This window comes from Hemitrygon akajei, chromosome 10 (assembly GCF_048418815.1).
Source record: "Hemitrygon akajei chromosome 10, sHemAka1.3, whole genome shotgun sequence".
Taxonomy (NCBI): domain Eukaryota; kingdom Metazoa; phylum Chordata; class Chondrichthyes; order Myliobatiformes; family Dasyatidae; genus Hemitrygon; species Hemitrygon akajei.
Window position 1 is genome coordinate 34,409,671 of NC_133133.1, and position 13,448 is coordinate 34,423,118.

Genomic DNA, 13,448 nt, shown 5'->3' on the forward strand with positions numbered 1-13,448 from the left:
AAAAAGTTCTTAAGTCCTGGCGGTAGAATTGTAAAGCCTAATGGCATTGGGGAGTATTGACCTCTTCATCCTGTCTGAGGAGCATTGCATCGATAGTAACCTGTCGCTGAAACTGCTTCTCTGTCTCTGGATGGTGCTATGTAGAGGATGTTCAGAGTTATCCATAATTGACCGTAGCCTACTCAGCGCCCTTCGCTCAGCTACCGATGTTAAACTCTCCAGTACTTTGCCCACGACAGAGCCCGCCTTCCTTACCAGCTTATTAAGACGTGAGGCGTCCCTCTTCTTAATTCCATCTAGTTCCATTGACTACAGACAGACTGTGACAGGCTGCATGCACGGCTGGCGCATGCGCACAAAAGCTCTCGGACCATAGCTCTCCATATTCCTCCTTTCCATGTATCTTTCCAACTTACTCTGAAATGTTCCAAAGACACTCATATCCACCACTTCCACTACAGATCTGGTTGCCACACTACAGGAGGATGTGGTAGCAATAGAGAGGGTAGAGGGGAAGTTGTCTACGATGGGGCACAGTTGTTCCAAGTGAGATTGGATTGCCTGTGCTTATTCTCACTGGAGTATAAGAGGTTGAGGCATGACCTACTAGAGGTCTGTAAAATTGTGTCAGGCATGGATTGGATAGGTAAAGTCTTTTCCACAGAGTTGGTGAGCCTTGAACGAGAGGGAACAGAAATAAACTCTTCTTGGGCTTTCAGTTGGGTACAGGCGGGAAGCCCAAGAGGAGTTTATTTGCTATGTATGCCAGGAAAACACTAGATCCTTTTTTGGAGGAAACATTTTTAAGATAAGAGGGTCTGATTTAAAGGTGGTCTGATGGGTAAGTTTTTCTTGCAGAGGGGTGTGATTATCTGGTATGAGCCGACAGCAAAATTGACAGAATTAATTAAAATTGGAATTTGAATGTAAACAAGGTGGGAGAGTGAAACCTGATTGGATGAGGACTATCCAGTCAGGAGAGATAGACTACTGGGGCATAAATACCGCTGGTCTAGACATACCCAGTCATCATCCCTGAAGCTTGTCATTGAAACGTTGCTTATTATTGATACCTGTACCTGGCTGGAAGCCCGAGAAGATTTTATTTGTAGAATTATATATAGTTATAATGTTCAAAAGGTATTTGGAGAATAGCTAAAATAGGAAGAGCATTAAGCGATACACGCCTTCATGACTATCTCTAATGATGACTATGTTTTTCCGAAGGTAGTAAAATGGAACATTTTTTTTGAAATGTTTTTGAATTCATGATTAAGGATATCATTGAACCATTGAGTCATAGTGCAATTGTATTCTACAGCACAGAAACATCCTCTTCTATTCTCCATACTGGCCATTTAAAGTAGCCCCATATGCCTGAATTTGGTGCATAACCCTCTAAATCTTGTGTATTTATCTCACTATCTAAATTACACATGAACAGCCTTGGCTTCCACCCTATCATAGAATATTCCCTAAGCTATCTCTTCATTTTTGCCACTTAAAAAGGAACTTGTTTTCTCACTTCTCCTAATGTGATGAATTAACCGGAAACTTTAATTCTGTTCTGCATTATGCTGAATATTTCTAGAATTCTATTTTTGCATGATTCTGAGTCCTGCTGTTCTGTATCTTTAGGGAAGTGCACATGCAGTGATATTTACCAAGAAAAAGATGAAGTTTAGCAATAAAATGGTGAATTGTACAGCGTTACATCTGAAAAATAGCCAAATGGGCTAAGAACCATAAGATTGTTTTTTTTTAAAAATTTTTATTGGTTTTTCAAAACATTTTACAAAATTTAAACCCCAAATCCCAGTGAGGAGCATTAATACAGAGCAAGGTTAAGCATACAATAACAATATGCTACAAAGGAAGAGAATTTAACAAAAAGGCACCTAAATTAAAGACAAGTGAGCTTAGTGTCCTCCCCAAACCCCACAACACAAAAAAAAAAACAACAATTCCAGACCAACCACTACACAATATAAGAGTATAAGTCCGGACAGTCAAACTCCCAGACTGTGAATACACTTAGCAACAGAGGATAATAATGCCTACTACCAGAAAAAAAAAGGGAGCTGAAAGCAAGGGACCAAAAAGAAAAAAAACCCTAGTCAAGAGGAAGGTTATGAAAGTACTCGATAAAAGGCCCCCAGACCTTATGGAACTTTAAATCCGAATTGAGAACTGAATAATGAATTTTTTCGAGGTCCAAGCAGGCCATAATGTCGTTAAGCCATTGTGCATGGGTGGGCGGGGCAACATCTCTCCATCTAAGGAGGATCAAGCGTCTCGCCAGGAGAGAGGCAAAGGATAGTATTCGGCATTTGGTCGGACCCAGACATAAATCTGTCTCGCCCCAAAAACCGAACAGAGCAATTAAGGGGTTAGGTTCTAGGTGCTGATTCAGAATACCCGATAGTGTAGTGAAGACATCTTTCCAGAATTTCTCCAAGCTAGGACAGAACCAGTACATATGGATGAGAGAGGCCACGCCCCTCTTGCATTTATCACAGAGCGGACTAATGCCAGGGTAGAATCGAGATAGTTTAGATTTAGACATATGGGCTCTATGAACAATCTTAAACTGTAAGAGACAATGGCGAGCACAAAGAGAGGTTGAGTTAACCGACTTGAGAACTGAGTCCCAGCTCTCCTCGGATAAGGAGATATTTAAATCCTGGTCCCAGGCCATTTTAATTTTATCCACAGGGGCCCGTCGTAAGGCTGCTAGTTTATCTTGGATAATTGAAATTAAACCTTTACCTAGTGGATTAATGGAGAGAAATAGGTCCATAGCATTTTTTGCAGGCATTTCAGGAAAGTTAGGGATTAAAGGAGCAGTGAAGTGTCGGATTTGGAGATATCTGAAAAAGTGAGCGTTAGGCAGGTTGAACTTAACAGAGAGCTGTTGAAAAGAAGCGAAGCGGTTATCAATGAAGAGATCTTCAAAATGTCTAATGCCCTTCCTGTACCAAACATGGAATGCTGAATCGAACGTGGTAAGTAAAAAAAGGTGATTGTGTGCGACAGGGCTAGAAATGGAAAACCCTTGGAAACCATAGCATTTCCTGAACTGAGCCCATATACGCAAAGTGTGTCTAACCAGAGGATTAGCTATTGATCTGGGCAGACTGCTAGGGAGTGCAGAGTCAAGAAGTGCAGATATAGATAATTCTTTAGTGGAGCTCAACTCCATTGCCACCCAGTTAGGGCACTCAGGTTGACCGTGGAAGAAAGACCAGAAGGCAGCACAACGTATATTAGCTGCCCAGTGATATAAGTGAAAGTTAGGTAAAGCCATGCCACCCTCTTTTTTAGATTTTTGGAGGTGGATTTTATTAATTCTAGAGCACTTATTCTGCCACAGATATGACAAAATAATAGAGTCTAAGGAATCAAAAAAAGATTTAGGAATAAAAATTGGGATAGATTGAAATAAGTATAAAAATTTGGGGAGAACATACATTTTGACAACATTGATACGACCTACCAAGGACATAGATAGAGGTGACCATTGTACCAGATTCTGTTTTGTAGCATATGAAAGATTGACAAAGTTTTCACGAAAGAGATCTTTAAACTTCCTTGTGACTGTAATTCCAAGATAAGTAAATTGATTATGGACTACTTTAAAAGGGAGATCACGAAATATTAGTTCTTGTGCTTCTTTATTAATTGGGAAAAGTTCACTCTTATGTAAGTTGAGTTTATAGCCAGAGATCTGGCTAAACTGGTCAAGAAGTGAAAACATTAGAGGTAAGGATGTAGACGGATATGAGAGAAAGAGTAGTAAGTCATCAGCATAGAGAGAGACTTTATGCTCAACACCCCCTCTCCAAATCCCGGTCAGTTCAGGACATTTTCGAAATGCTATCACCAGGGGTTCTATAGCCAAATCAAAGAGAAAGGGACTTAAGGGGCATCCCTGACGGGTGCCACATTTGAGATTGAATACTTGGGATTTCTGAAAGTTAGTTAGAACAGAAGCAGTAGGACACAGGTACAGCAATTGGATCCAAGAGATGAAACTTTGGCCGAGGTCAAATTTTTCTAAGACTGCAAAAAGGTAGTTCCACTCTATACGATCAAATGCTTTCTCCGCATCAAGGGAGATAACACATTCAGGAGTCCCAGTTGGAACTGAGTATAAAATATTAAATAGACGCCGAATGTTAAAAAAAGGGAGACGGTTTTTAATAAAGCCTGTTTGGTCATCAGAGATAATGGAGGGAATAACGGTTTCTAATCTATGAGCCAACACTTTAGCTAAGATCTTTACATCAACATTGAGCAGAGAGATCGGCCTGTACGAGGAACACTCTGTTGGGTCTTTGCCCTTTGTTAAAAGAAGAATAATAGATGCCTCATTGAAAGAGGGTGGCAATTTGCCGTAGTTAAACGAGTCAGATAATACTGAAAGTAACTGAGGAGAAAGAAGTGAGGAGAATGATTTATAAAATTCCACAGGGAACCCATCAGGTCCAGGAGATTTCCCTGAGGACAGTGCAGAAATTGCAAAAGATATTTCTCCTAGTGATATAGGCACATTAAGTTTGGCTTTGAAATCAGATGAAAGTGAGGGGAATTTTAAAGCTTCTGTAAAAATTGATCCACAGAGATATTGTCATTCAGGGATTCAGAGGAATAAAGCCGAGAATAAAAATTTTTAAATGCGTCATTAATTTCTAAATGATCCGATGTAAAGTCTCCGTTCTCCTTCTGGATCTTTGTAATATGTTGTTTGGCTTTAGAATGCCTCAGCTGATTGGCTAGGAATTTACCAGACTTATCCCAATGAATGTAAAAGCGGCTCTTGCTTTTGAGAAGTTGGCGTTCAACAGGTTGAGTGGACAGAAGGTTAAATTTAGTTTGGAGTTCAACGCGCTTCTTGTATAATTCAGGGTTCTTAGTTTGGGCATATAATTGATCCACATCTTTGATCTGGTTAATGAGGTCTGCTCGATCTGCACGGGATCTTCTATTGAGATTTGCTGTGTAAGAGATTATTTGACCCCTCAAATATGCTTTCATGGCATCCCAGACAATCTGGGATGGCACTTCAGGTGATGTATTAGTGTTAAAATAGAAGGTTATCTGGTCTTTAATAAATTTTACGAAATCATCATCTGATAATAAAGTTGAATCGAACCGCCAGTGTTTGTTCCTCTGAGGGAGACCGGGAAAGTTCAGAGAGAGGGTAATTGGGGCATGGTCAGAAATCAGTATACTCTGATAGTCACAAGTGTGGGCAAATGGGATAAGTTGGTTATCGAGTAGGAAATAGTTAATTCTAGTGAAGGTATGGTGAACATGTGAGAAAAAGGAATAATCTCTCTCCGTAGGATGGAGGAAACGCCATATATCAGAGATACCTAAATTAGAGAGAAACGACTGAATAGCTAAGGCAGATTTGGTAGGTGATCTGGTAACAGAGGACGATCGGTCCAGTTTAGGATCCAACCAACAGTTAAAGTCACCACCCAATATAAGAGAGTATGAGTTTAGGTCTGGTAGTGAGGAAAAAAACCGTTCAAAGAAGTTAACATCATCAAAGTTGGGGGCATACAGGTTTGCTGGTGCAACTTTAGTGTTATATAGTTTACCAGAAACAATAATAAAACGGCCATTTGTGTCTGATATTTTATTATGGAGTTCAAAAGGAATATTTGAGTTAATAAGAATGGAGACTAGAACCATAAGATTGTTAAAGTCCAGAATATCACCCTCCAGTGAAATTCAGTAATGTAACGTAGTAATTGAAAAATTACAACATGGAGGGCACCTATGACGTTCTTGCTGGCTTTATTGTCCCTTTTCCTTTCCCTATTTTAAGAATTTAAAAATAATATAACTTTTTAAGCTATTTACTCAGTTCCTTTTTGAATTTGTTTTCCCTGTGACACCAACCCCATCCCTCCCCCCATACTTGTAATTCAGTCTGAAGGCAGAGCAATTATTTGTAAGCAAAACTATTTCCTCATTAATTTTTGCACCTTTATGATCTTAACTACCTGGAAATCTGTGAATAAAAACAGAAAATGCTATAAATATTCAACAACATAGCCCAGTCTGTGGGAAGAGAAAAGGAGATAATGTTTTGATTCAAAGACTATACTGTAAACATTCACTGCAATCCCTGTTTCTTGATAGAATGATCCATTCTGCATCGATGCAGCTTTTTTTTTAAATTTCAAGAAGTTCAACTTTGCTGAAAGCATTATTTTGTGGCACTTAAATGCTTTTCAAAAGTCTGTATTTGCTAGATCTGCTATGTTTCATTCATCAATCCTTTCTGTCAACAAAGAAGACTATTAAATAAGTTAAAGATGGATTGACATTAAAAAAATTCAAGATGACATTTTCTAATGAATCCATACAATGGCTAAATATCATTGCTTAGAGTTTATCATGAGCAAGGTGAAATTGACTGGCTTGCAGTTACTGGGTTTATCTTTACACCCTGTCTTGAAGAAAAACGTGACATTTTCAATGCTTCATTTATTTGGCACCATACCTTTATCTACAAAATATTCTAAAGATTAGGGCTGGTACCTCTAATTTCAATCATTAGCTTTCTCATCAACTTTGGATGCATCTCATCTGAACTGGGTGATTTAACTACTTTGAGCATTATCTCATAATACATTTATCTTTGCAGAATTTTCTTAAATTCATAGACATTGCAGCAACAATCTGCTGGTGGGTCATGAAACATCTGTTAAAGGAAAGGAATTCTCAATGACTTGTGTCAAAACAATGCAACATTCTGGCATCTGCAGTCCCTTGCTTCTTCATGAAAGAAGATTTTTTTCTTATTTATTCATTTTTTAAGGATTTGCATATCTTTAGCAAAAGCAGCATTTCCTGCTCTTATTTATTTGGCCATGGGATGACTACATTAGAGTCACATTGGCTGTGCTACCTGAAATTTTTAATTCACCTATCCACTCACTTGTCCACCTAGGTTTCTCCTCTTTCTATTCACCTTTTCCATCTTCCCCACATAATTCATCTGCCCAACAACCTGCCACCCATGTGGTTCTGTCTATCACCTACCAGCTTCCTTCTGTCTATCACCTACCAGCTTCCCTCTCACCCACCCACAAACACAGACAGCCCTCCAAATCCAGGATAGTCTGTCAACTCCAGGACAGTCCATCAATTGGTGTCAGACTTGCAAGATGTTGATAGTACAATGGTATGTAGCTATGGGGCATTAACTGAATGCCAAGATTGCAGAACAGACAGAAAAACAGATTTTTTAAAAACTCAAATATCATCAATTAACCATCACGCAAACTGCTGGCTAAGCTCTTTTAACAATGTGACAGCAGGCAGAATTTGTGCAATGAATCTGCACACATTGCAAACACTTTCAAACAAAGTCTGTATTCACGGCAACAAGAAAAGCAAATCCTATGGGTCTGAAGTTTTATCTTTTCTTTGAGAATATCCCTGTCAAATTGCTAAGATTAAAGAAGATAAGAAAGCTTGACAATATGCCAACGTGTAGTTTGTGCTTGCTTTAAAAGAGATCTTAGTGACTCTGTCAGAATAGAGGTAAAGTTTAATATCATCGGCATATGTAGTGAAATTTGTTAACTTTCACTCAGTGTAAAATGGAAATAAGTCGGAAGGGCTCCAAAGGTCGGGGGTGGACAACCTCTCTGTTACTGGTGGTCTGGTCGAACTGAGTCGGTGGTGAAAAGTAAAACAAAAGCCCGCGGATGTTGGAAATCAAAAAAGATAAAACCTGAAAACGTTGGAAACCGCCAGCAGTTTAGTAGTAATCTGCTGAGTAATACCTGCCCTTTTGTTTTTGAGTCAGAGAGAGTCCAGGATGAATGCTTAGCGATCTCTGTTCCGTTAGTTGTAAACTCTGTTTACCTTTCCACTAACATCCTACGTCTTTCTGTTTTGTTTTTGGAAGGGTGGTGGGTGGTGGTGGGACTGAAGTAATTCTTTGTAGTAGCTTGTCTCTTGCGTTTTACACCAACCTACTCTTACACTGTTAGGTGTCAAACGGCGCTGTGCATCCGCCGCCACTGCTGCCGGAACCTCGTCCAAAGCGAACAGAGTAAATACCGGTCTCCGCGACGCGTTAGAGAAAAGATGGACCATCCTGTCTATCACGGGAAAATCAACAGGGAGCGCGGGGAAATGCTACTGAGCAAAAGCGGCAAGGACGGCAGCTACTTGATAAGGGACAGCGAGTCCATGCCGGGCGTCTACTGCCTGTGTGTTCTGTAAGTACCCTCTCAGTCAGACTGCTGTGTAAGCACTAGAGCAATCCAAATCTCCCGTAGGGTGAATTCTAATCGCGGGAGGTCAGTCCCTACCAATACTTTTGCAGACCATCCAACATTGGAGTCACTTTTTATGAGAGGTCAAATATTACAATTTAATGCAGTTTAATTCTCCCGAGGGCTTAACAGGTAAGAGAGTGACGGCGCCCAGTTAAGCTGTTACTCCTTTTCGATAGCTGGTGTGCGTGTGAAGTGTTGCTGTACATTTAAGCGATTTTTAAGCGATGCAAGTGCTCGTGTTTGCAGATCGGACAACGAATAATTTCTTTTTGCTCTTGATTTGTGCATCGGGTCATCCCGCTTCGGTTAATTCCAGCTGAATTCTAAATTCAGATGACTGATCGGCGACTGGTTTCTGACGGAATCATTCTGGTACCGAACATTACCAGACAGTGCACTGGGAAAGCCATTTGGGACTTAACTTTGTTTGCAATGCAGACGAAGTCAAGGTTCAAAAGTTCAAAGTAAACTTATTATCAGAATAAATATATGTCACCTCATCCAGTCCTGAGATTCATTTTCATGCCGGGCATACTCAATAAATCCATAATATAATAATAGCCATAATAGAATAAATGAAAGACTGCATCAAATTGGGTGTTAAATCATTTTGCAAAAAGACTACAAACTGTGCAAATACAGAAAGAAAAAAAAACGCAATAAATATTGAGAACATAAGATGAAGAGTCCTTGAAAGTGAGCCCGTAGATTGTGGGAACATTTCAATGACGAGGCAAGTGAAGTTGAGTGAAGTTATCAGGCTTCAGTCAATTTGGTTCTTGGTCCAAGAGCCTGATGGTTGAGCGGTAGTAACTGTTCCCGAACCTGGCTGTGTGAGTCTTGAGGCTCCGGTACCTTGTTCCTGATGGCAGCAGCGAGAAAAGAGCATGACCTGGGAGCTGAGGTGGGGTGGGGGAGGAATCCCTGGAGATGGATGCAGTTTTCCTGCGACTGTTGCCGTAAATTTGCTCAGAGGTGGGGAGGGCTTTATCTGTGATGGACTGGACCGTACCTAGTACTTTTTGTAGGATTTTCCATTCAAGGGGTTTGGTGTTTTCAAACCAGGCTGTGGTGCAGTCAGTCAATATACTCTCTACTACACGTGTATCGAAGTTTGAGATGTCACGCTGAATCTCCGCGAAGTCCTAAGGAAGTTGAGGTGCTGCCGTGGCTTTTTCATAATTGCACTTATGTGCTGGGCCCAGGATAGGTCCTCCGAATTTTATATTGAGGAATTTAAAGTTGCCGACCCTCTCCACCTTTGTTGAAGACTGGCTCAAGGACCTCTGGATTTCTCCTCCTGAAGTCAGTGATCAGTTCCTTGGTCTGGCTGACATTAAGTAAGAGCTTGTTGTCAGCCAGATTTTCTTAGTCAGACTGTTTTTAACAGTTACAGGAGATTTGTGTTTTGCAGAAATTAATAACAATACCTTTAATATAGATGTACCTTTAATATAGAATCATTGAATCACAGAATTGTTACAGTACAGGAAAAGAAGTTGGCCCTTTAAAGTTGAGCCACCCTTTACCGTCCGTCTGCAGAACGCAATGCAATCTGCTTCAATATATTTTAATTGTTTTGTACCCAGGATTAAGAAATAGAAACATAGAAACATTGAAAACCTACAGCACAGTACAGGCCCTTCGGCCCACAAAGTTGTGCTGAACATGTCCCTACCTCAGAAATTACCTATCCAAAAGTCTCTTAAAAGACTCTATCATATCCACCTCCACCACCGTTGCCTGCAGCCTATTCCACTCACTCACCACTCTCTGAGTAAAAAACTTAGCCCTGACATCTCCTCTGTACCTACTCCCCAGCACCTTAAACCTGTGTCCTCTTGCGGCAATCATTTCAGCCCTGGGAAAAAGTCTCTGACTATCCGCACGATCAACGCCTCTCATCATCTTATACACCTCTCATCCTCCGTAGAGAATTAAATTGAAGCACAGTTCCCACATGTCATCCATCAGCTGAAGAGGACCATTCGGGGAGTTGTGGATTTGTATGTGTTGCTCCAAGTGTACCTTCACACTGACCTTCTGGACGGAGTCTGGGAGGGGAAAACAGAATTGGAAGTCCAGAACGATGAAATTCAATCGAGGATTTGAAATACGTTTCTGAATAGTGTGACTGATTGCGTTTGATAATGCTGAGGTGAAAAGCTTCAGAGTACAGGTGTACGGTAAACTGGCAGATGTGAACAGCCCGCAGCAGGTGCATGAGACATGGTCTCAGCGAAACGTTCGTTTGCTCAGCCTTCTGTTCAGTTTCAGAAACAGATACACTTGTTTTTCTAACACTTTCTATGGGGTAGGGGAAGCCGTATGTAGGTGGGCAAGGACTTGCAAATGCGTTTACACTGAGAGAAGCTTAGAAGACGCGTTCATGTCCCAGAAGACGGCTATGTACATAGACTTTAGTTTGACGCAGAATTTCATCCTCCGCATTGCGTTCTGTCTTTTATATCCTAGACCTCTCAAAGTGAATCCTGACATTGCATGTGCCTTTCTCACCATTGACTCAACTTGCATATCAACCTTTAGGGAATCTTGCACCGATATTCTGAAGTCTCTTGTGCCTCGGATTTTTGAATTTTCTTCCTGTTTAGAAAACTGTCTGTGCTTTTATTCCTTCTACCAAAGTGCGTGACCATACACTTCCCAACACTGTATTCCATTTGTTACTTCTTTGCCGTTTCTCCTAATTTGTTTAAGTCCTTTTGCAGCCTCCCTGATTTCTCAACTCCACCTGCCCCTTGCCACTCCACCTATCTATAAACATGGCCATAAAGCCATCAATTCTATCATCCAAATCATTGGCATAAAACGTAAGAAGTAGTGGTCCCAAAACCGACCCCTGTAGAACACCATGCCATACTGGCAGCCAATCAGAAAAGGCTCCCTATATTCCCACTCTTTGCCTCCTGCCAATCAGCCAATACTCTATCCATGCCAGTATCTTTCCTGTAATACATGGGCTATTATCTTGTTAAGCAGCCTCATGTGCAGCACCTTGTCAAAGGACTTCTGAAAATCCAAGTACATAACATTCACTAATTCTCCTTTGTATATCCTACTTGTTATTTCCTCAAACAGATTTGTCAGGCAAGATTTTCCCTTAAGGAAATCATGCTGACTTCCACCTATTTTAGCATACGCCTCCAAATACGCCTCCTGGAAACCACATCCTTAACAATCAACTCCATCATCTTCCCAACCACTGAGGTCAGGCCAACTAGTCTATAATTCCCATTCTTTTGCCTTCCTATCATGTAACACAGAGACAACCCCTTCATCCCACATTGTCTATACCAGCCGTAAAGAATCTATTGTACATTTCTCATTTGATAGCACTTGTTCCTTATCCTTCTACGGTATGTCTTGGTGATTCAAATGCTGCAACATTGCACGTAAATATAGTTTAGTTAGGCTAAAGTTAACGAAGGAAATATAGTAAGATATTTAGTACCTTGTAGCTATTTTGCATGTCTTTTTCATTTTTTTGCTGCTTTCTTATCTGAAACAGTGATGTTGATTTGTCATGTTTATAATTTCAAGCATTTTACAAATATCAAGGAAAACCCTTCCGAATTAAGCAGCATTTTAAGTTTTTGAAACCGTGAAGCTTAAACAGCTTTAATCTTCCTTCATGCTTCACTACAAAACTTGCTGCTGAAATTAGCATATCAAAAGTTTGGTGGCATTTCACTTTTAAGTAAAATATTCGTTGTAAACAGTAACTTTAAAAGTAGGTCACTTCTCGATGCTTAAAAATATTTGCTTCGTCTTAAAGAAGTATTTACCACAATCAAAAGAATTTTGATGTCTGAGAGTATACATCTGTGACTTCACTTCTTGCCATCTCCTAACGTTTTTATAAATAAAGAACGTTTCAGCAAAAAATAAAGTTTTCGGTTATGTTTATGCTCACATGCGTCTGTGCACCTGTTTACGTTATGTCTAAGTTGCTTGATGTATCTCAGAGCACAGTATCCAGCAGTTCAGTTTTCATTGCATTTGCGTAACATGTACATATTTACCAAACTTCCTTGCTCTTCATACGGCAGTAGTGTAATGGGATTTTTAACATTAACTAGAGCAAGGGTTCCAAACCTGGGATCCACGGACTCCTTGGTAAATGGGGTGTTAATGGCATAAAAATGTTTGCGAAACACTAGACTAGAAGGAGTAGCATTCCCCTCGTACTGCATTGAAGTACCAGTCAAGATCATTATGTCTTAACTTCCAAGTGGAATTAAGCTGTAACCTACTTATTCACTTAGATGCAGGATTGTTCCCAAATAATTCAGTGGGTACAGTTGGTTTCTTCCTTATTTTCATTAATTTCCACTCATTCAGTTTTGATTCGGTCTGAAAACTGCAATGTCATTTGCATCAATTAACGTAGTATTATTCTAGATACATTGTTCAGCATGTAAGTATTTTCCTTAAGTATGTTCAAAAACAAATTTAATGTGATATAAAATATATTTTTATACAGTGGCTGGAATTCTTTGACGTAAGCAATTTTGAAGAGTGTACCAAAATTACAAAACTAGTGAAAGAGATTCTGTTAAGGTAAATAATGAAATTACAAATGTTAGGGGATATATTTTGTACATTTGTTATTTCTGATAGTTTAGCTTGCCGATTTGGTTAACATATGACATGTTTTCCTTGACTCAGTGGATAGTACTTCATCAAAGAAAAAGAGTTAATGATTTGAAATCCCACTCCAGAACACTGAGTTTGGAATCTCAGCTGATACTTCAATGCACTGAGGATAGAATGCTTCATTAATGGAAATATGCCTTTTAGATTAGGTATTACATCACTGTCCTACCGTTCCTATCAGCTGTATGGAAAATACTCTGTGATTTTATTTCAAAATTTATAAAGATCTAACCAATAATAAACCCTCGAACTGCATCATAAGAACATATAAACACAAGAAATTAAAATAGAAACAATCCATTCAGGTATGTGAACGTACTTCTGCTTGATCTTTTATTTCTGGCCCTAACCCCATATCCTTTGATTAACTAAATACTGAAATATTTTTTAATCTTTTCTTTGAATGTCCAGTGACTGAGCCTGCATTGTCCTCAAAATTTCAAAGACTCACTACTCTCT

The 13,448-nt window shown here is 39.7% G+C and overlaps 1 protein-coding gene across 1 annotated transcript in view; it reads left to right on the forward strand.

Annotated features, from left to right (window-relative positions):
* The first annotated feature begins 7,840 nt into the window (after window positions 1-7,840).
* The window catches only part of LOC140734279 (SH2 domain-containing protein 1A-like), a 45,470-nt gene continuing 39,862 nt past the window's right edge, over window positions 7,841-13,448 (forward strand). Inside the window, exons 1-2 of the mRNA XM_073058028.1 lie at window positions 7,841-7,871; window positions 8,022-8,252. Coding sequence (XP_072914129.1) covers window positions 8,119-8,252 — 134 coding nt within the window. The 5' untranslated portion in view covers window positions 7,841-7,871; window positions 8,022-8,118. The remainder of the gene's footprint in view (window positions 7,872-8,021; window positions 8,253-13,448) is intronic.